The sequence below is a fragment of the Vulpes vulpes genome, chromosome 4, assembly GCF_048418805.1.
Source record: "Vulpes vulpes isolate BD-2025 chromosome 4, VulVul3, whole genome shotgun sequence".
Classification (NCBI taxonomy): domain Eukaryota; kingdom Metazoa; phylum Chordata; class Mammalia; order Carnivora; family Canidae; genus Vulpes; species Vulpes vulpes.
The window spans coordinates 34,962,129-34,984,609 of NC_132783.1; the positions used below are offsets into that span (position 1 = coordinate 34,962,129).

At 36.0% G+C, this 22,481-nt stretch overlaps 1 protein-coding gene and 1 long non-coding RNA gene across 2 annotated transcripts in view; one reads left to right on the forward strand and one right to left on the reverse strand.

The window, feature by feature from the left end:
* The window catches only part of LOC140598576 (uncharacterized), an 89,595-nt gene that overhangs the window by 36,095 nt on the left and 31,019 nt on the right, over positions 1–22,481 (forward strand). The window lies entirely within an intron of this gene.
* Positions 7,222–22,481, reverse strand: part of ENPEP (glutamyl aminopeptidase) — an 85,360-nt gene continuing 70,100 nt past the window's right edge. Inside the window, exons 14-20 of the mRNA XM_026013461.2 lie at positions 20,977–21,127; positions 19,902–19,975; positions 19,690–19,794; positions 19,431–19,601; positions 17,678–17,818; positions 9,001–9,079; positions 7,222–8,019 (exon numbers count right to left, since the gene is read on the reverse strand). Of these exons, the coding sequence (XP_025869246.2) occupies positions 7,867–8,019; positions 9,001–9,079; positions 17,678–17,818; positions 19,431–19,601; positions 19,690–19,794; positions 19,902–19,975; positions 20,977–21,127 (874 nt within the window). The 3' untranslated portion in view covers positions 7,222–7,866. The remainder of the gene's footprint in view (positions 8,020–9,000; positions 9,080–17,677; positions 17,819–19,430; positions 19,602–19,689; positions 19,795–19,901; positions 19,976–20,976; positions 21,128–22,481) is intronic.

The following is a 22,481-nucleotide window of genomic DNA, read 5'->3' on the forward strand; positions in this document are numbered from 1 at the left end:
GGCAGAGGGAGAAGCAGGCTCCATGCAGGGAGCCCGATGTGGGACTCGATCCCGGGACTCCAGGATCACGCCCTGGGCTGAAGGCAGCACTAAACCACTGAGCCACCTGGGCTGCCCTAAACTAGTTTAAATGTAGAGAAAATATATAGATTTATTTTTTTCCCAAAAGATCTAAGGGATGCCTCCATACAGACAGAATCAGTGGCTCAAATAATGTTGTCAGGATTCTGTGTCTTTCTCCTAGTAGCTCTGCTATTTCTGCTTGGCTTCTCTTTATGTGGTAGTAAGATGGCCAAGAATGGCCCAGGAATCTTCTATCTCAGCAACCCCAGCAGAAAGAGGACTTCTCTAATATTCATGTATCATAACCCCAGAATGTGTTAATTTGCTCTGCTTGGGTCAAGTGATCACTCCTGAGCATCATGGGGATGGGACACCATGGTAGGAAGGGTGGGAGGTGCAGGAAATGAGGCACTATGATTTTTAGTTCTGTCAAGATCACATGGAATTCTGATTATGAAAAATGCAACTTACGAAACAATCTTTGAATAAAAATATAAGGATCTCGTGGAATTAATAATGCAAATTACTGAATCTGGAAGTAGAAAAAAATTTAAGGAGAACAACTTCTTAAGCACTTAGTGCTTATGCCACTAAATTTCCGCGCTCTATTGCAGAGAATATAAGGCTTTCTCATGAACCAGTACTACTCTGTGATTTAGTTTAGTGAGACTCCAAAAAGGAAACACAAATTTTTTGTAATAGGTTTATTGAGATATGTCATAGATCATAAAATTCAACTTTTTAAAGTACTATTACAATTCCGTGGTTTTCAGTATATTCAGACTTGTGCGACCATAATCATTATTTTGTTTTGTTTTATTTTATTTTATTTTTTCATTTTGAGTAGGAACCACACCCGACATAGAGCTTGAACTCATGACCCTGAAAGTAAGAGTCACATATGCTCTACAGAATGAGCTAGGTACCTCAGCATTGTCTAATTTTAGAACATTCTCATCATCTCAAAAGAAAGCATTAGCAAGAAGTCCCCATATCCTCTTCCTGAGCCCCTGGCAACCACTTATCTACTTTCTATCTCTACAGATTTGCCTAATTAGGACATTTCATGAAAATAGAGTTGTACAATGTGAGGCTTTTTGTGACTAGCTTCTCTCACTTAGCACAATGTTTTCAAGTCTCATCCATGTTAAGGTACATGTCACATTATTTCATTTCCCTTAAAAGTATGGTTTTGGGATCCCTGGATGGCTCAGTGGTTTAGCACCTGCCTTTGGCCCAGGGCATGATCTTGGAGTCCCAGGATCGGTCCCGCATCAGGCTTCCTGCATGGAGCCCGCTTCTCCCTCTACCTGTGGCTCTGCCTCTCTCTCTCTCTCTCTGTGTCTCTCATGAATAAATAAATAAAATAAAATAAATAAATGAATAAAAAATAAAGTATGGTATACTACTTTTTGTTTATCCATTCATCAGTTGATAGACATTTAGATTACTTCCACTTTTTGGTTATTATGAATGATTCTTTGAATATTCATGTATCAGTTTTTGTGTGGACTTATATTTTCAATTCTCTTGGGTATATTGTTGATAGTGGAACTGTTATGTCATTTGGTAACTCTTGTTTAACATTTGAGGAATTGAGGAAGTCAAGTTTGATGGTTTATCAGTGAGGCATTCTAGTGTGCTTACATATCCCAACACAAAAGGGAAACACACCACTCCAGCTTTTTTTTCTCCTTTATTACAGATACGAATCTGACTCAAATGCTCCCTATCATGATTTCTCCTATACTGTAAAACTCATAAGGCTGAAGTACACTCTCTGAGGGTCAATCCAGTCTGTGCCAAGCAAAGGACTCAGCTTGGAGCTTTTTATATGCTAAGGACAATGGCAGGAAAGGAGCAGTGGGTATAATGGAAATATAAACCCAAACAAAATCTGTAGTTACACTTTGTATCACTCAAGGGTCAGTTCAGAAAAGACTGTAGATATTCCAAGCAGAAAAAATATCAAATACATGAAATTAGGCACTTATACATCATTAAAAGGCGAGGAGGAATAAAGTGAGAGTTAGTGCCAGTCTTTTTTTTTTTTTTTAATTTATTTAGAGGCAGAGAGAGAGAATGGCAGGCAGAGAGGCAGAGACACAGGCAGAGGGAGAATCAGGCTCCATGCAGGGAGCCCGATGTGGGACTCAATCCCAGGTCTCCAGGATCACACCCCGGGCTGCAGGCAGCGCTAAACCACTGCGCCACCAGGGCTGCCTGGTTAGTGCCAGTCTTCTGCAGAAGTTTCAGGTTTGCATGTCATCACCTTTCTGATCCAGAGATCAAAGCTGCTAGTATCACCCGGAAGTGAGGAAACAATGACTGTCTCTTCAGAGCTTCCCTGCACTTCAGAGATGGCAAATACACAGGGACATGAGTTCAGAAACTATCAATTCACATCTACCCCAGAAACTGCTTTCCCCTATGTTCTCCTGGAAAGGAAGAACAGCCTCTCTTCTCTCTTTTCCTTTCATGTCTCATAGAAGTGCTTATCATTGGCAGAACTTAAATAATCTGGAAGCCAGGGAAGTGCAATTTTTGGCATCCCAGCTTGGCAATACAGGAGAATGGGGACAGAGAAGATGGAAGAAATGGAGGCACGGTGACAATGGACAACATCTAGCACATTGTCAAATATAATCTAGATCCCACGATCTAAATTACCATTAGGAAATAAATGTTTTATTCATGTAAGTGGAAAATAGTATTTAAATGCTTTCCAGTGGAGTATCAGCTCAAAGTATTATCATTTGCTGTAGTCAGTGACTTCCCACATTCTCCTTGCCCCATGTTTTTCACCCTGCTCCATTATTTCTTCCAGTTGTCTTCTTCTTTTTTTTTTTTTTTTCAAAAAGGATTTAATTTATTTATTCATCAGAGACACACAGAGAGAGAGAGAGAGGCAGAGACAGAGGGGGAAAAGCAGGCTCCATGCGGGGAACCCGATGTAGGGCTCCATCCTGGGACCACAGGATCATACCCTGAGCTGAAGGCAGATTCTCAACCACTGAGCCACTCAGGTGTCCCTGTCTTTTTTTTTTTTTTTAAGTAGATTCCATGCCCAGCAAGGCACCAAACGTGGGGCTTGATTTCACAACCCTGAGATCAAGACCTGAAATTGAAATCAAGGGCCAGTTTATCTGACTGAGCTGCCCAGGTGCCCCTCACCTATGTTCTAAATCCATTCCCAAATCTAGGTCAACAAGGTCATATAATAGATTTCTTTCTTTCCTTTTCTTTCTTTCTTCTTTCTTTCTTTCTTTCTTTCTTTCTTTCTTTCTTTCTTCTTTCTTTCTTTCTTTCTCTTTCTTTCTTTCTTTCTTTTCTTTCTTCTTTTCTTTCCTTCCTTCTTTCCTTAATTTTTTCTTTTTTTTAGAGAGAAAGGAGGAGAGAGAGAGGGGGGGGGAGGGGCAGAGGAAGAGGGAGAGAGAATCTTAAGCATGTTCCACACCCAGCACAGAGCCCCATGAGGGGCAGAGATCATGACCTGAGCCAAAATCAAGAGTTGGACACTTAACTGAGTAAGCCATCCAGGCAGCCATATAATAGATATTTTTTTAATATTAGTTATCTGAACAAATATATGAATGAATGAGTACTTTGTTCAGCCTTCTTTTCATTATCATTCCTTTCCTCAAACTTATTTTTCCTTTCAAGGGTCTTTGAATTTCTATACTCTCCTCACCTGTCACTTACATTGGCTAAATAATGTCCATGGCATCTCTTCACAAGTTTAAGAATAGGCAGTGATCCTCAACTGGGGATATTTGGCCTCCTCCAGGACACTTGGCCATTTCTTGAGACATCTGGGGTTGGGGGAGATGCTACTGACAGGATAAAGAGGATAAAGGATAAAGGATAGAGGATAAAGACCAGGGATGCTGCTAAACATTCTACTGTGGGCAATCCTCCACAGCAAAGGATTAACAGGCTCCAAAAGTCAAAAAGTGCCAATGTTGAGAAACCTTGGGTTGGAGTATGGAAGAAGGGGGAGGAAGGGGAAAGCATTGAATGAAGTGAGGGAAGAAGTAAAGATAAGATCTAGCAGGGGTCTGCAAACTTTTTCTGTAAAGGATCCAAGAGGTAACTATTTTAGGCTTTGAGGACCATAAGATCTCTGCTAGCAACCACTCATCACAGCCATAATTAATATGTAAATGAGTGCCTGTACTCATGTTTCAATAAAACCTTATTTAAGGGCACTGACTTATTTAAATTCCATATAATTTAAGGCAAGAGAACTGGAAAAATAACTCTGCTAGAGTACCACATTAGTTTGGTACAAGACAGATTAGGCTAGAATATGCTGAGGTACAGACAACCTCAAAATCTCAGTGGTTCACTGTAACAGAGGGTGTTTCTCACTCACAGTGCAGGTGCACTGTGTGCAGGCTACATTCTGCTCCGTGTTGTTTTCATTCTGGAATTCAGACCCACAGAGCCACCTTTATCTGGAACATTGCTGGATCTAGTGGCAGAAGAAAAACAGAAGGCATGGCAAACGTGCTGACTTTGGACATTTCTGACTCAAATCAGCATACATCACTTTTACTCATATTTCACCAAAGTCAGTCACATGCCCCTGCTACACTTCAGTGGGGCGAGATAATGGGACCCTCCCCAGGGAGGGGCAGGAGCTATTTGTCATTACCCTAGTCTGACACATCACCTCCCCTTAGTGCCTTCACTTGCTTAGGTTTGGTTTTTCTTGAGCCCACGTTTACAGAGTTGTCCAAACTAATGTAATAGTGGGGACTAGGAGAAACCATAATTATGACAATAAAATCTAATCTAATCTAACATCTAATCATAATTATGACAATAAAATCTAATCTAACATCTGATGTTTATTCGGTGATTATTATTTCCCATCCATTGAGCCTTGACCTGCATTCTTGCATTTCATTTTCACAGCAACCCACTGAGGTAGTTATTATTTTTGTCCCCCCTTTATAGATGAGAAAACTGAGCAACAGAGATTAAAGATACTTGCTTAACAAGTAGTTGAGATTCAATCCAGATCACTCCAATCTAATTTTTTAATTTTTAATTTTTTAAATTTATTTAAATTCAATTAATTAACATATGGTATATTATTTGTTTCAGAGGTAGAGTTCAGTGATTCACCAGATGCATATAACTCCAGTACTCATTACATCACCTGCCCTCCTTACTGCCCATCACCCACTTACTCCCTCAGATCAATCACTCCAATTTTAAAGCACGTTTCTATTCTAACACTGTGGTTAAGAACATAGATCTGGTGATAAACTGCCTAGGTTCAAAATCCTGGCTGGTGCCAGACACTACTTTATGGCTCGAGCAAGTTCTGTAACCTCTCTGTTTTAGTTTCTCCATCTGTAAAATAGGATATTAACAGTACCTACCTCATGGGGTTTTTGTAAATGTAAATATAAAAATTAACATATGTGGAGTGCTAGTGTTTAGAACAGTGCTTGGTTAAATAAAAAAGTTTGCTATTATTATTGTTATTATTTGCTAATGTTTCAGAAAGCCCCTGCCGTCTGTTCCCTCCTTATTCTCAATTTCCTTTGAGAATTACTATTCTAAATTTTTGTTCCCACATTATATTTATCTTTTTTTGGACTAATTCTTTACTAGCATGGAGGGTAAACGATAGGAATACCATTGCCTTCAACTCAGTTGTATATCTCTGCTTCCCAGACTTTCCCCACTTGTCACTTTTATGTTCATGGTTTATTATTTGAACTGCTACTTTATATTTATGTGGTTGCATAACAATGATCTGGAATACAGGAGTAGACTTCCTAGGTCCAAGGCAATAAGACAGACCCTGCTCCTTGCTACATGACCTTACTGATCATTTCTTCCAGTTAATTTTTTTAAGTTGATGGTTTACTGCGGTTTAATTTTGGAAACAACATACTAATTTTCCTCCTTTGTGAAAATCAGGACAAACCAAGCAAGCAGAGTAGTAAATTGTTCTTGGCATAGATCTGTCTTTCGGTCTTCAGCCTTTTAAAAACCAGATGCTGTTTGAGAAGGGCCTGGTGGGCTAGTGAAGTTATTATGACAGAGTGTGCATAGCTCCTTTTCACGTGGAGTAAAGAGAACTAAACAATTCATTCTCCATTTTAGTGCTTAAAATGGAATGAAACAGAATGACTTGTAGGCAAGTTGGAATGGATTTATTTACCATATTCCTTAAACTTATATTTTTCTTTAAAAAAATTATTACATAAAGCAGGAGGATCAACCATCAGGATAGTGGGGCTTTCCTGATGATTTATATTGTTAATGTATTTTTGTTTCCGAAGCAGTTTAAAATAATATTTTTAAAGTTCTGGTATGGAAATTTCTTTTTTTTTTTTTAATCTTCTCTACCCCACCCCCCACATTTGAATTTGTCAGTTTAGCTGGTAGATTGAGAAGCAATAATAAAGAAATAGCAGTAGTTTAATTAAGGCCCATTATTATGTAAGTAAAGTCAAAGCTAAGATTTTTATTGTTTTCGTGTGCTTTAATTATCATTAAATCAATCTTATTTTATACTTCTGAAGATTCTAAATAAATTTAGATTTTCTAGATATAGCAGACTCAAATACAGTCATTTACCTTCTTTTCAATTGGACTTACATTGTGGATCTACTAGGCATCAAGTGCCATAGTAAACATATTCTTGCCGCTGGCTGTTACAAAATTGATACCTTTAATCAAGTCACGAATATAAATTTGATCATTGCTATTTTGTATGGATTAGGATCTAAGGGTTTGTACATAAAAGTTATCTATGAGAAGATATATCCTCAGATATGCAGAGTCATGCTGGAGATATACATGGGTTTCCTCATTTTCACACTTAGATTGCTAGGTTAGATCAAAGCTAAATTCTAATTCCATTTAGTTTTATGGAATAATCAGCCTTCTCTCTTTCCTGACCAGTTTCCAATTATTTAGCTTTTTTTCTCTAAAATCCATGGAGGAAAGTTAAGCACTGTCTTCCCTCTAATTTCATAGCATGTTTGAAGGAGCTTTGTAGGGAATGGACCAGGACGACAGAGTACCAAGCATGAAAAAAGCTAGGTTCTTGAATTGTATTTGCCTCATGCTAAATTATTTAGGGAATGCTGCAGTCATTATTATTCGAGAGTCAAGTGACACTGGAACACATTTTTTTTTTTCAAGTTAATCATTCAGATTTATTTTAAAAAGGAGAGGAGAGTTCTCTTGTTGATTTTATAGTGAAGGCAATAGCCATTTCTTTGGCTAATTCATTTGAGTAAAATTTAAAACTGGGTTACTCTGGTAGGATTTAAAGGAATAGGACACATGTGAATACAATGATATTAGGTATGTGTAATTCTGAATAATAAAATAAAGATTAAGATGGTAATTTAGGTCCCTCAAGTACTGGTATTTAAACTTTAAAAATCAATCAAGAGAGAAGATTAAGTAGTGTTTCTTTGGTACTAAAAATGTAAAGCTAAGACCAAATTGTTCTATTTTCACAGATTTAAGATATAAAGAATGATATTTAAAGACATTAAAATGGCTATTAAATTCTCTTCAGTTTGCGAAGAATCTCCAATGAAGTACACTTAGAAAAAAATCCCTGAGTACATTAACTACTCTATTAGTATCTTCCTTCATAAACAAAGAACAATTTAAAAGCTTTGCAAACCATATAAACACACTACTTAGCAAAAGCAGTATCTGTGTATAAGACTCCCTCCATAGTACTTGTAAATTTGGTCACCAAATATAGAAGAGGAGAAACAACAGATTCACAAAACCAAAATATGACATTTGGACACATTAGCCATTCTTAGGTAAATCCAAAAACCACTGTCTTATGGTGTTCCTATTTTGTCTTAACCACTCGATATTGTTCTTCACTGTTTCCAGCACTTGTTCCCTGGGTTTTTCTCCTGCTCCAGCATCTGGATATCTTTTGAAAAAGCTCTCCATCTAGAAAAGAGAGGGAAATAATTAAGAAAGTCATTTTAAGCCCCATTAGTTTTCAAGGCTTTTATTTACAGGCTGGATTTGTTTCCTTCTTCCCTGGAAATTTACTATCATTGCACATGTCTTGGTGCATCATTCAGACTGAGCCCGTCTCTTTGATTGGCAACCATTACCCATGGCTTTTGGACTGTTGGCAGCACGTTAGGTCAAAAGAGGCTCTCCCATCCTGGGAAGGAGAGCAGCACACCGGTGGCTGGTGTGCCTCTCTGTGATTCTGCTGCTTCTCTACTTTGTGTGTTCCCCGGGGTGTTCCCTGGAAAACCCAGTCTGTCAAATGCTGGCTTGGCTTATCTTTCACTTCAGGAGTCCAGAACATTTTAATATACTTTCAGTTCCCTTATTAAGGACTCACAATAACCTCTCTGTTACCTTGGTTCTATCATTTGTCTTCCTTCCAAAATCCTCCCCCAATCATAGTATTGTTTGCTACTTACACAAATAAAAATTTTTTTGGTTCTTAACACACAGAAGAATGTTAACATTCCAATATATAATATACAGATATTGAAAATTCATACAATCTCAATTTTCCAGCATCCATAAACATTTTCCCTTCTGGGAACTGAGATATTTGAAACCGAAAAGTCTTTAAATTCCAAAACAGTGAATTTTAGAAGGAATCAAATCTTGACCATCCTATTTCAGGTCACATTTACTATCCATGCTTTGGTAAAGCCAAAAGATCTCATGTAGCCTTCTAAGCCTCTCAAGGCCTCAGCTTTCTCAATTTTTACACTTTGTTTCTTAGTTAATTGAATTTTTTCAGTTTAGAAAAAAATAGGTATACATTTAATTTGATATAAGAATTATTTCTTTCTCCTTATCTGAGAACTAAATAGAGAAAATGCCATTTCTATTTAAAAAAAGAAAAAAAATTGTAATCCTGTTCTTCCTAGATGAGTATAGAGGGATTTAACTTCATACCTGCCACAGCTGTAGTTCAGTGTTGAATGGTTCTGCTATTGTGACAATCCTGCCAAGATTTCTGTCATTGATTGTGTATCTGAAGAAAAATTTAAGGAAGTAAAAGGGAATATAAGTGCCTAGAACTTTAAATCTTGGATTTTGTGGATTTTTAACAAAAGTCATTTTCAAAGTAAGCAAAACACAGTAAGTAAACACATTTCATTTAAAATTTTTTTTATTTTTAAAGATTTTATTTATTTATTCATAAGAGACACAGAGAAAGAGAGAGGCAGAGACACAAGCAGAGGGAGAAGCAGGCTCCGTGCAGGGAGCCGGATGTGGGCCTCTGTGGGCCTAGATCCCAGGACCCCCGGGATCAGGACCTGAGCTAAAGGCTGACGCTCAACCACTGAATCACCCAGATGTCCCCTCATTTAAAATTCCTATTCAAGAACATTTCTTAGCACATCTTTCAGTCTTTTTGTAGACAGAGCCACAACATCATCCCAGATGTGGTCAACTGCTGGTTGGATTCCCATCCCATGATCTGTTCTTTTATCCTGCACATGTGAGAACCCAGACAGAGATAACATCTCTCAGCCTCCCTCACAGGTAAGTGCAGACCAGCAACTCAGTTCTTATCAGCAGAACAGGAGCAGAAGCTCCACCACGTTCAACCTCTGGCTCCTTGCTTAAGTCAAGGAAAATTGTTTGCCTTGGACTTCTTGGGGTTTTCCCCCCTTCTTCCAAGCTTCAGCCACACAGACAAGATAAGGTAGGCCTCCTGGGGCAGAACCTTTTAACAACTTAGAGTGCTCACTTCAGGAGCCTAACATGAGTGAGAAATAATTATGTATGTTCTTTAAGCTGCTGCATTTCTGTGTTTCCCATACAGCTGAGAAGCTCAGTCATGTAGGCTGATACAGACTAATAGAATAGGCAAGTAGCTAATAAAGCTTTTTGAAAAAAGAATAAATAGCTTATATGATCTGTATTACTCAGGCTATGCAGACACTTGAAGCTAAGTGCAAATATAGGATTTTAGAGATGATACTGTATTCCTGTCCCTGTTGTACCTTTTTCTTAAAGAGCAAGAATCAGAAATTTCCTTACAGACTGTAATACAAATAATTGTGATACAGATAAACATCTCATGGCAACCAATCACTGTGTGAGAAAAACCACAAGAATTATGTATTAACTTTGAACAGTGGAATACTGGTGAAGAATAAAAGAAATGTATTGCTATACAGACAGGTAAGCAAACAATAGAAGAAATTCTACATTTAATAATTATCACATAACAAGGGTGCCTGGGTGGCTCAGTCCATTAAGCATCTGCCTCTGGTCATGATCTCGGAGTTCCCGGATGGAGCCCCATATTGGGCTGCCTGCTTAGCAGGGAGCCTGTTCCTCCCTCTGCCCCTCACCCTCTCCTGTTCTCTCTCTCAGAGAAATAAAATCTTTTAAAAAAAATTATCACATAACAATAACAGACGCCATGGAGATAAAAGCTAATAAAGTTTGTTGTACATATCTTTAATTTTTTTATACTAAAAACTCATAAAACTAAGGCAAAAAATTTTTTTGTTGTTGTGAAAAGAGGAAATATTTTTACTTTACAAAGAACACTTACAAATTGGTAAAAGGGAAAAATATGCCAATGTGAAATTATGAAAGAAATGAATCAGCAGTTTGCAGAAGAAACATAAAGAGAAAATATACCAATGGGAACAAAACATGAAATGTATCTAATAATTAACACTGATTTTCAGTGGACTAGGTCCAGTGTTCACTCTTATCACAGATACCACTGAATTTTATTCCACTATATCTTTCATCTTTCATGTCATAGAAGTCTAAGGTAAGCAATTTCCCTTAATGTTATCAGTCATTATCCCAAAATAAGACTGAGCCATCTATTCTCAACACTGTCCCGATAATGTATATGCTGTACTTCCTTGCTCCTGACAGACTCTGAGATTTCCCAATCTCTTGATCCCTTCCACCTAGCCTTCTGGAACTATCCCTTTCCAGGAAATATTACTTCTCATTTGGAGAACGTTTATTTTCCCACATCCTTCATAGAACCAGATCAGAAAAGAAGTTGTATGCTCACGCTCCCCATTGTGGATTCCAGACCTTTATTTCTCCACTTTTTTAAAAGATGTCTGTTCTTTCTAGTTACTCCTTCCCCTCACCTAATTTATGATACACTTTGACACCTGACTTCTAGTCTTCCTCTCTACTCAAGCTGTGATTTCAAGGTCCACATCGATGATAAATATAACATCATAGCTCCTTAGTTTCTTGACATTCTCATTCCCAATGATTTTTCTTTACCTTGGCCAACAATTTTCTATGATCATATCTTGTGGTCATCCATAGGTACACTACTCATTTATGCATCCTCCATGATAAAATTTACCTTTCAGTTTTCACTATGACTATTCTCTGACTTTATCTGGATTACTGGACCATTGACCATGCCTATCTCTACTTTCTCCTGGACCATCAGCTCTTCCTTTTCTTGCACTTATTTCCTTCTGTAATTTATAATCCATGGTTTACCACGTTCAATAACATTTTTTTCTAGGTCCTAAACTCCCTGATAGTTTAATAGCTTGTTTCTAGCAAAACTCCAGCTTGTGATGAAATCAACTGCCCATTTCCACTGTATCTGCCAAGGGAGGTCTCTCAACTTTTTAAAAAATGTTTCACTATAAATTCGTGAACATCAGTCTTAAATGTTGACAGTCCTCTTACATTACCCTAGTCAATTCATTCTCTCATTCTTTGAATTACTTTTTTCAAGTGTTTTCACTCTCTTCCAACCTCCAGACATTCTTCTACTTCCCTCCCTCTGCAACAAAGATGACCTTATCTTCTAATTCACAGAGAAAACACATAGTAACTCCTACATCTTTTAGTTTACAAACATACTAAGATGCCTGTTTTTCTTCTATCTGTGCATTGCTCCAGTTTCTCCCCTTCTTAAAAATTCTGTTTTTAAAAGAACCTTTTATGTCTTACGTATTAAATTTCTCATTCTTCACTGGGTCTTTCTCTTCAGCTGTAAAACATATTAAACATATATAAACTATCTTCCACATAAAAGAAGAAAAAAATCTTCTTCTTTGATCTGGCATCTCGATATCCTTTCTTTCACCTTCCCATTCATAGTCAAACTTTTCAAGAGATTTCTGTATATTTCATATCTTCATTGATTGATTTATTAATTTGCTTCAATTTAGGTTCTGCCACTTTCACTCCAACTGAAAAGCTCTTTCTAGAGTTAACCAATAGCTTTTGTGCCGATAAATCTAATGGGCATTTTTCAGTCTTGGATTTACTCAAATCTTAAGTAGCATTTGACAAGGGATTATAACTTCCTTGAAACAATCTCCACTTCAATATCTCAAAAGAGACTCAAAGGCATCATAAATAGCAAACTAAACTCATTGTTTTTCTTCTCCTTAACTCATTGTTCTTCTTCTCCTTATCTTTTCAGAAATCTAGGCATTATCCTTATTACCTCACCTCTGTCCTATTTCTAATTCACCAAGCTCTAAATGTTGTTCTTATCTCTCTAACATCATTATTCTATCCAGAGTCCAATCTACCACTATCTTTTGCTCAGACTGCTCCAATAGTTTTCTGCTTTTCTCAAATTCACTTTGGCCCCCATCTACATCTATGCTTTACCACCACAGCTTTCTTTTCTTTTCTTTTTTTTTTTTTAATTTTTATTTATGATAGTCACACACAGAGAGAGAGAGAGGCAGAGGGAGAAGCAGGCTCCATGCACCGGGAGCCTGACGTGGGATTCGATCCCAGGTCTCCAGGATCGTGCCCTGGGCCAAAGGCAGGCGCTAAACCGCTGCGCCACCCAGGGATCCCCACAGCTTTCTTTTCAAAGTAAAATCAATCATTTTACTTTCTTAATTAAAACCCTTTAGTGACTTAGCATTGCTCTTAATACAATAGTCCAAATCTTAACCTGACCCTGCAGATGTTGGCCTTACCTTTCTCTTTTCTGATAGAAGGTATCAGGAATGCTTCACCTCCTGTTCACCTAATTCACTCCTGCTCTTCCTTTAGAATTCAGCTCAACAAGCCCTTAATGTCCAAATTCTCTTGACTTGGTCAGTTTCCCTTTTACACTCTTTCAGTGTGACCAGAACCTCTTCTATTTATAGTTATTACAGTTTTAAGTGTACATGTATTTGTGTGATTGTTTTATTAATATCAGTCTCCATTACCAGACCCTAAGCTCCAAGAGGACAGAGAGCCAGGTCTATTTCTACTATCATATCTTCAATGCCAAGCACAGTGCTTAGCTCATAGTAGATGTTACACAATATTTACTGGATGAAAGGATTATAATTTAAAATGAGATATCAGTTTTTATATACTCAATTACCAAGGAATTTTCTATTTTTCCATAATTTAAATTCTAGTCAATTGACAAAGTTCAATATTACTTCAGGAATAGAGTTCAGTGGTTCATCATTTACATATAACATCCAGTGCTCATCATAACAAGTGCTCTCCTTAATACCCATCAACCGTCTATCCCATCCGCCTCCCACCTCCATCAGCCCTTGATTGCTTCTCTATAATTAAGAGTCTCTCATGATTTGTTTCCCTCTCTCTCTTTTTCCCCTCTTGAATGTTCATCCGTCCATCCATATATACACACACACCACCTCTTCTTTATCCATTCATCAGTTCATAGACATTTCGGCTCTCTCCATAGTTTGGTTTTTATTGATAATGCTGCTATACATTGGGGTGCATGTACTCCTTCGAATGTGTATTTTTGTATCGTTTGGGTAAATACCTAGTGATAGAATTTCTGGGTCATAGGGTAGTTCTATTTTTAGCTTTCTGAGGAACTGCCATACTATTCTCCAGATTGGCTGCACCAGTTTGCATTTCCGCCAACAGTGCAAGAGGGTTCCCCTTTCTCCGCATCCTCACCAACACCTGTTTTCTCCTGTATTGTTAATTTTAGCCATTCTGACAGGTGTGAGGTGGTATCTCATCATGGTTTTGATTTGTATTTCCCTGATGATGAGTAATGCTGATCACCTTTTCATGTGTCTGTTGGCTGTTTGTATGTCTTCTTTGGAAAAATGTCTATTCATGTCTTTTGGCCATTTCTTAACTGGATTATTTGTTTTTTTGGGTGTTGAGTTTTATAAGTTCTTTATAGAATTTGGATACTAGCTCTTTATCAGATATTATTTGAAAATATCTTCTCTCATTCAGTAGGCTGCCTTTTAGTTTTGTTGATTGTTTCCTTCACTGTGCAGAAAAGCTTTTTATCTTGATAAAGTCCCAATAGTTCATTTTTGCTTTTGTTTCCCTTGCCCCTGATGATGTGTCTAGTAAGAAATTGCTGCGACCAAGGTCAAAGAGCTTGCTGCTTGTGTCCTTCCCTAGAATTTTGATAGTTTCCTGTCTCACACACATATAGGTCTTTCGTCAGCAAGAATATTTCTAAGGACAGCCCTAAGTATTAGCAAGGATTGGAAAAATGGGCAAAGTTAACAGTAAATCTTTTTCTGGGTGACCATTCTACAACATTCATCAGAAGATCTGGAACAGTTTTATTATCCAACAGATAGAGATTGGCTAAATAAACTAATGTATCTCCACACTGAAATATGATTGAACATTAAAGATAAATTGAAGAAGCATACTTAAAGACTTAAAAAGACATCCACAGTAGAGGATGATATAGGGAGAAAATCAGGTTATAAAACCATGTGTATTATATGATTCCATTTCTTTTCTTTTTTTTTTTTTATGATTCCATTTCTATAAATAAACAGCCATAGAAAAATGTCTCAAGAAAACAGTAGTATGACAAGGGTTATTTCTAGGTGGTAGAATTACAGGTGATTTTTGTGTCCTTATTTTTGCTTATCTGTATTTTGTGCAAAAAATACTTACCTATTTTATAAAAGAAAATAGGGATTTTAAAAAAGGAAATCACATTAAGTTGCTATATTGATATTCTGTAGATTCAAAGAAAGTCTGTTAATTAGAGGTAAGAAAACAATTTTTCTCAGTGACCTTCTATAATTATAATATTCCTCTTCTGTTTTGTTCTTAGTGATTACAAATTAAAGGATATTTTAGGGAACTAGCAATGAACAGATTGAATTAAGACTGAAACTACTTGTATAAATACTAAAAATGTAAGAACAAAATATGTTTATCCCAATAAACCGGTATCATATGAAGTGTAGCATTTAGAAGGAAACATGCTGTAAATTTATCATATTAATTACTTTTAAAATAAGAATTTATCTTAAGGGATCTCTGGGTGGTTCAGAGGTTTAGTGCTTGCCTTTGGCCCAGGGTGTGATCCTGAAGTCCCCGGATCGAGTCCCACATCAGGCTCCAAAACATGGAACCTGCTTCTCCCTCTGCTTGTGTCTCTGCCTGTCTCTCTCTGTCTCTCTTATGAATAAATAAAATTTAAAAAAATTTATCTTAAATATTTAAAAAATAGCACACAACACAACTGACTTGAGTTCATTTACCTTCACAGTTTCATCTAAGACTTTAGCGGAATAAACAAAAGCAAAGACTAATTGCAGAAGTATCTTTGGAATTTTTTGAGTAACTCTCGAACTAGAAAGGGCAATAGTGGTGTGGCCATCAGTTGTCATAAAAATGACATGACAAAACCCTTTATAAAAAAGCAGCTTACTTATTTTAGGATGACAATAAATTGCTCAGGAACCTAGGCAGGAAAATCACTCATTCTGAGTTCTGGGAAATATTCAAGAGTTTGGAAATTTTGTACGAAGCTTGCTCATTTTTGTTTAATTCATCCTATCCAATTTTAGTGGGGAAATTCTAGTTATTCAAACTAACCATAATTAATATTGAGCATTATTTTTGTGTGCCACATGTGGTTGTAATATAATTTTATGTTTGAGGCTATGTAAAATAATACCTCAAGAGAATTAGGTCATTAGACTATGAAGAAATATTAAAAGCCTTGGGCAAGGGTTTTAGAACTAGCACTGGAAATGGCTTATCAATTTATTATTTTTTTGAAAAAAATTCAGGATTAGGTCTAATAAATTTATTTTAAGGCCAGGTGTTTATGACTTTTATTACAAAGTAACACCTGTTTTTTTTAATTCTTAATTATTAACAGGTATGATAAATGAACTAATTTTTTAAAATGAAAAATGTATTATTTGAAATAAATCACACCAGAACTATTAAAAAAGGCCTTGAAAAGTACTTTATTTAATAAACAATAAGGGAATGGCCATTTTATTCTACAAAGTGGAACATTATTTACTTTTTTCAATAATTCAAAAGTAAGCATTCTTCTTCATCTGCATAGGTTCCCTGTAGCATGTACCAAAAATAATGAAAGACTTATAGTCTTTTTGATTAAAACAAAATACTCAGTACATGTCATTAGGCATATATTAAGCAAATAAAAGGTACTAGCTTGCATAACATGAAGTGTTACCTCCAGATAACGTGTTTTCAATAAGTAGATTTATAATTCTAATTCTAATAAGTAGATTTATAATTCTAAGTCATGAATTTCACTGAAACAGTTAAAAAGAAATGGACAAAGTATCACATGTGCACACACACACTCACATATACACACGTGCCAGTCAATTTTCAGAGAGATGGATAAGCAGTTACATTCAATCACTGCAAGAACAGAAAAGGCAAAAATTTATCACAAATAGGCAAAAGTAATGTTGGGTATTTTAGTTGAAAGCTACAGATATAATCTGGATCTCAGAAGGATGAGAAATGTGAAAGAACCTAATGGCAGCCTGGTGAATTGTGGGGTAGATAGGAAAACAGAAATAAAAGTTATCTTCTTGGTTAGTACTTCTGATAAGGCAGCCATTATCAATGAGGCAGTGCTGATGGGAAAACAGGAGAGATTAGGAAGGGATGCCAGGGGCTATTACCCATTGTGGGGATTACAGACAGTAAAGGTCTTTTGGTCAATATTTACACATCTATTTGGGATACATAATCTATATTCTATTTCATATTCTATCAAAAAATTTTTAATGAGACTAAGCACTAAATTTAGAGGATTGGGACCAAGAATAGCAACATTTCTTCTAAATGAGGGTGAAGAAATAAGGAATTTGGGAAACCATGTTTAGTTTGATTTGCTCCTCTCTTGTCTCTATTGCCTGGGAAATATAGGTCCCTATAATACCTAAAGTATAATTATCTGGTCAAGGGAAATAAAAGTTATCATCTATATAAACTCAGTAAGATATAAGGCTCTAGTTTGAACCCAAGTCCAGAAACTTACTTAGTTTTCATTAAATATTGAAATTAAATAAGTGCCTGGCATTATACCAGGTGCTAACACAACAGGAAGAATCATATTAACTTGTTTTAACCAAACTAAAAATAATGCAATTTAGGCATCTTTCCAGATTTCAAGACTCTGTAGATCAGATGGAAACAATAATTTCCAGAGAAGAAATTAGGCCTAAAATTAACTAGTAAATTGCTTCCTGAGCAGTAAAATACCATGATCCTTTACTTCTAATAATATGCCATTCCAGATATTGTATAGATGTCAGAGAAAGTACAGCAGAGAGAAAAAAGAAAGAACTTGTAGATGATATCAAACAAAGAGAACAAAAAAATCATTGTCTAATTATCCTACCTGTTAACTAGATATTCCCAGTTGAGCTGAATCCAATTCCAGGCCATAGTCTTCCCATAGCTGTTATATGAGATATATCGGATGACTGTAAACACATCCTGAGTTTTAATAAGGTTTGGGTCCTTGAGCAAATCTAAATATCTAAGAAAAGACAAATAGAAAAACAATTCAAAACGTTAACTATTAACTTTAGAAAATTAATTGAATTTATTGAATAGAAGCACTTCACTCATCTATTATCCCACTTAACTAAAAAAAAATGTAAATTAAGGGAAAGTACTTATACTTTTATTTTCTAAAAGATAACAATTACATCTTATTTGTTCTTCCCCCAGATTATAAGAAATAAACCTCTAATGTAACCTATATGGTTAGATTAGTTAGCTATAATTATAGTCTAATGCAAAGAAGTCCAAGATAAATTAAGTGACCAAGTCAATAGATTTTTATTAACTCTATGCTGTGGCTGTACCTACAGAAATAGCTCAACATACTCTAGACCATTAAACTTCCAGAAACTGCACTTTAGTGATAGTCCTGAATTTTTGTGTAACTTATCATTCATTCTCTAATTCCCAAGAGTCTTAGTAAGACAAGTAAGCATTTGCTGATTTTCTCATCTGATAATCAGCACACTGCCATCAAAATAATAGATCAATACGATGTTTTATGTAATGGCAAAATGATCAAGTTCTTGGTAGACTATTTTAAGGCAGAGAGCAGGAGAACTGACATCTACCTTGAAGCAAGATGATAAAGGAGTATTGTTGGCTTTGCCGGGTGAATACAAACTGCTTCCAGTAGTCCTTACAAACTGGCTATTGCATTGTAATTTCCTAATTTATATTCTGCCTCTCATGAGCTCTACATTTCTCAAGGATAGATATCATGACTTATTCAGTTTTATTCTCACAATTTATATACCTACACATAGACAGGACATCATAAGTGTTAGTTAAGGGAATACAGTAAGTAACTCAGAAACCAGAACTGAATTAAGGCAGATGCTAGTTGATTTGGAGCATCGGTGAAGTGGTTGAGGATTCATAGCTGCACTTCAAGTGACTTTCTGAGTGGAATATAAATGTATTTTGTGTTTTCTGTGCGTATTGTGGCACAGACTCTTTCTCCGCTGACAGAAACCAACTTTGTTCTGGTTTGGATCAATGTATCCCTGATCCTAGGAAAGTAGGTAGGTGCCTACCCTAGCCTCAGACTATGATGATGGCCCAAATCAGTCAAAAGAATTCAAGTTCCTCCTAGCTGGCAAATGATCAAGTGGTAGATCTAGAGTTTAACTCAGAATGATCAAGTGTGATCCAGTTCTGGTTATGAAGGGAAGCAAAGATAACTCACCTTTAGCATAAAAGACAAAGCCTTGTGAGGAGGAACTCTTTTGCCCTTGTTCTTCTTTCACTGAATGTATTTGTGTGAAGACAAAATATTTGGAGCTCTAGAAGTTATGAGACATCCAATATGTTGAGGATGGAAGAACAGAAAGAGAAACACCCCAGGCCCTGGATGAAAATGTTGAACCACTGCTCACCACTAGAACCTGCCTACTCCCAGAATGTTTTCATAGGAGATTACATTTCTTTATTACACTCGTACACGGATATTTTGTTTCTTGTCGGGAAAATAAAATTTTAATAGATTTTCTTGGAAATGTATCATACTTTAATTAGCATCTTAAAGTGACCGTAATGCATAAACCATCAAATGCCATTCATATGAGTGAAAAAAAAAAACTTACCTTGACAAGAGAGTAATGTTCTTCACTGATGCTAATCCATACAGCAGTTTTTCTTTTTCCTGAGCTAATGAAGTTTTCTGGTATTGATTAAGAGTGTAGTTCCATGAAGTCTCATTGCCAGAGTTCTGCATTCCATACCGATATACCAGAAGCCTCAGATTTACAGGAAGCCTAGAAGAAGAAATTGTGCTTCAGAGATTTTAATTCTTCATTTCTAAGTTTGAAGTCCTCTAGAAATGAACACACAGTGAACAATCACCTTACAGTCCCACTTAGCCAGTGCTGAAATAATTGTGTAGCATTGTTCAAGGCTTCTTGATCTCCCATTTTGCATGCAAGCCCTAATACGGAGGCACGGAGCAACCTTAAAAAAACAAACACACACAAAGCTGGGCCAATGAGCACTTAACTTTTTTAACATACACAAACAAATATTAAATGAAATTTAGTTTTAAAAATGTAAGAAATAACTTTGTAAGGTGGTCTCCAATGTCATTCCATCCTAGAAGATCTGCAATAGGCTTCACTTGACTTTGGAAGTATTCCTGAAATAAAAGAACCATGTTCAATGAGTAATAATTTACTATTCAGCAGTTTCTCATTTGTTATAATTTACAGTTTCCCCCCATTGTACTCTTCTCTCCTATTAGTTCAGAGAACCTTGGGCCTCTCCTTAGGGAAGGGACATTTTCAGTTCTTATCCCATTGCAAATTTGCTTTAATCCTGAAGATAAGAACATCCTGGATCATTCTCTAATGTTTTATAAAACTTTGGCTAAGCCCCTTTTAACCTCTACTTTTTAGTTAACATTTGTAAGAAATAGAGTAACACTGGACATACTGCACTGAAAAGATTAGTCAAATATTGATGAAATAAAAATAGTGATAACCAATATACATATATTGCCTTTGGATTTACAAAGGATGTTTATTTTATATGATCTATACCTATCCCATTGCCACAGGCAAGGAGGTGCTCACATTCCTATTGTACAAAGGAAATGAAGACTCATAAATAAAATCATCAGTCCAAGTTAGTAAGTAGAAGAGCTAGAGATTTGAATCCAGAATTTCCTTAAAATTGCAAGTGTCCTACCAATGTGCTGCAGAAAACACAGAGCAAAGTATTTAGAATAACTATCCTATAATAAAATCTCAATGTGGAAATAACAGCAGTAGGGATAAGGAAATATAATGGTATATTTTAGTAAGAATAAATTCATTTTAACATAGATAAATCCATTAAAAATAGGATCTAGTTAGTATCCTGTCTATTGCAACTAAAATATTAATTCTTGTACTCTCTCTAACACTAAAATACATCATTAAGTGGTACACCAAACCAAAAACACTGATACATCTCAAGTTGAAAAAAAAATAGAGATAGCATCTCTTTGGTTTGACTAGTCATGTCATTATACTTTCCTTTAATTTCACTTGGCTGCTGGATGTGCTTTTGTGTCTTTCAGAAGCTCCTTCCCTCAGAAACCTCCCTATTCTGCTCATGCTGCACATTTACTTGCATAAGATATATCATTAACATCACCTCAATCACAGGGTAGAGTTCTGTATCATCTTCGAACATGCTAATGATATAGGTTACAGATGAAATTACTCTCTGCCATGGTAAAAACTCTTCTTCCATTTTGAGATACTTGGTCAAGTTTAGAGCCATTTTATAATCTAGAAGTTGAGCTCTAAAGAAGAGAAAAAAAATGCCCCTTAATTAAAAACCACAGACTACAAATAAAACAAAACAAAAAACCCCAACCATAGACTAGTACACATTTGACTGAAAGTACTCATATGGAAATCACAGAATTTAGTGTGATTCTCATTAGAATCCTTCTATTAAGCAATTAAGAAAATGCATTTATTTTGGGGGGTTCAATCAAAGGGGTTTATTCACAATGATGTGTTAATGCTTTCATATATTCGATAGGAAAGAGGAAAATAGAACATTAAAAAGTACATTTGAAAAATCACTGAGGCCAAATTCTGAATACAACAAAAGCCCTTTAGCTATAGTTAATATTGATGAATAGACACAAGCTGATTATAATTTACAGATGCAGGGCACCTGGGTGGCTCAATTAGTTAGGCATCTCTTGATTTCTACTCAGGCTGTGATCTCAGGGTTGAGGTATCAAGCCCCGTGTCAGGCTCCATGCTGAGCAAGGAGTCTGCTTGAGATTCTCCCTCTCCCTCTGCTTCTCCTTCTACCCTCTCCTCCTGCACTCTCTCTAAATATATAAATAAATACCTCTTTAAAAATCATCTATAAGAAAATAATATACAAATGACAAATATATCTTATTATAATATAATAATAATATAATAATATACCCTGATAAATATATCTTATTGAAATTACATTTGATATGAAGAGGAAACATAACAATACTCACGAATTATGAATGCTTAAAAATTCTAATCGAACTTATTTTTCCCATTAAAATAACTCCTTTTTAAGGGAGACAGAACATGGAAGACTCCTAACTCTGGGAAATGAACTGTGTGGAAGGGGAGGAGTGTGGGGGGTGGGGGTGGCTGGGTGGCGGGCACTGAGGTGGGCACTTGACGAGATGAGCACTGGGTGTTACTCTGTATGTTGGGAAATTGAACACCAATAAAAAATAAATTTATTATTTAAAAAATCTCCTTTTTAATACATTTTCAACAATATTGATAAATAAAAATGGATTTTGTTTCTCCACTAAATTTGAAGTTTCTATCAACATTTCAAAGTTTAAAGAATCCAATTTCTTCCTCCTTAAAAGGGATTCTAGAACTTTGTGAAATACTTTTCTCAAAAATCTGTTACGCCTCAAATTTTACCCTAGATTTTTAAAACAACCTTAGATGGGAATTCTGTCTTTTCAAATTATATTTTGAAAGTTTAAACTGAATAATAAATCTTGAATTATTGAATTAGTAGTACTGATGCATTGAATGCTATTAGGTTTGATAGTATTTTGTGAATGAAAGAATGTAATTATATCTTGATTTCTCCCCAAGAGTTTGATTAGAAGATGGACTAGTAGTTTTGGA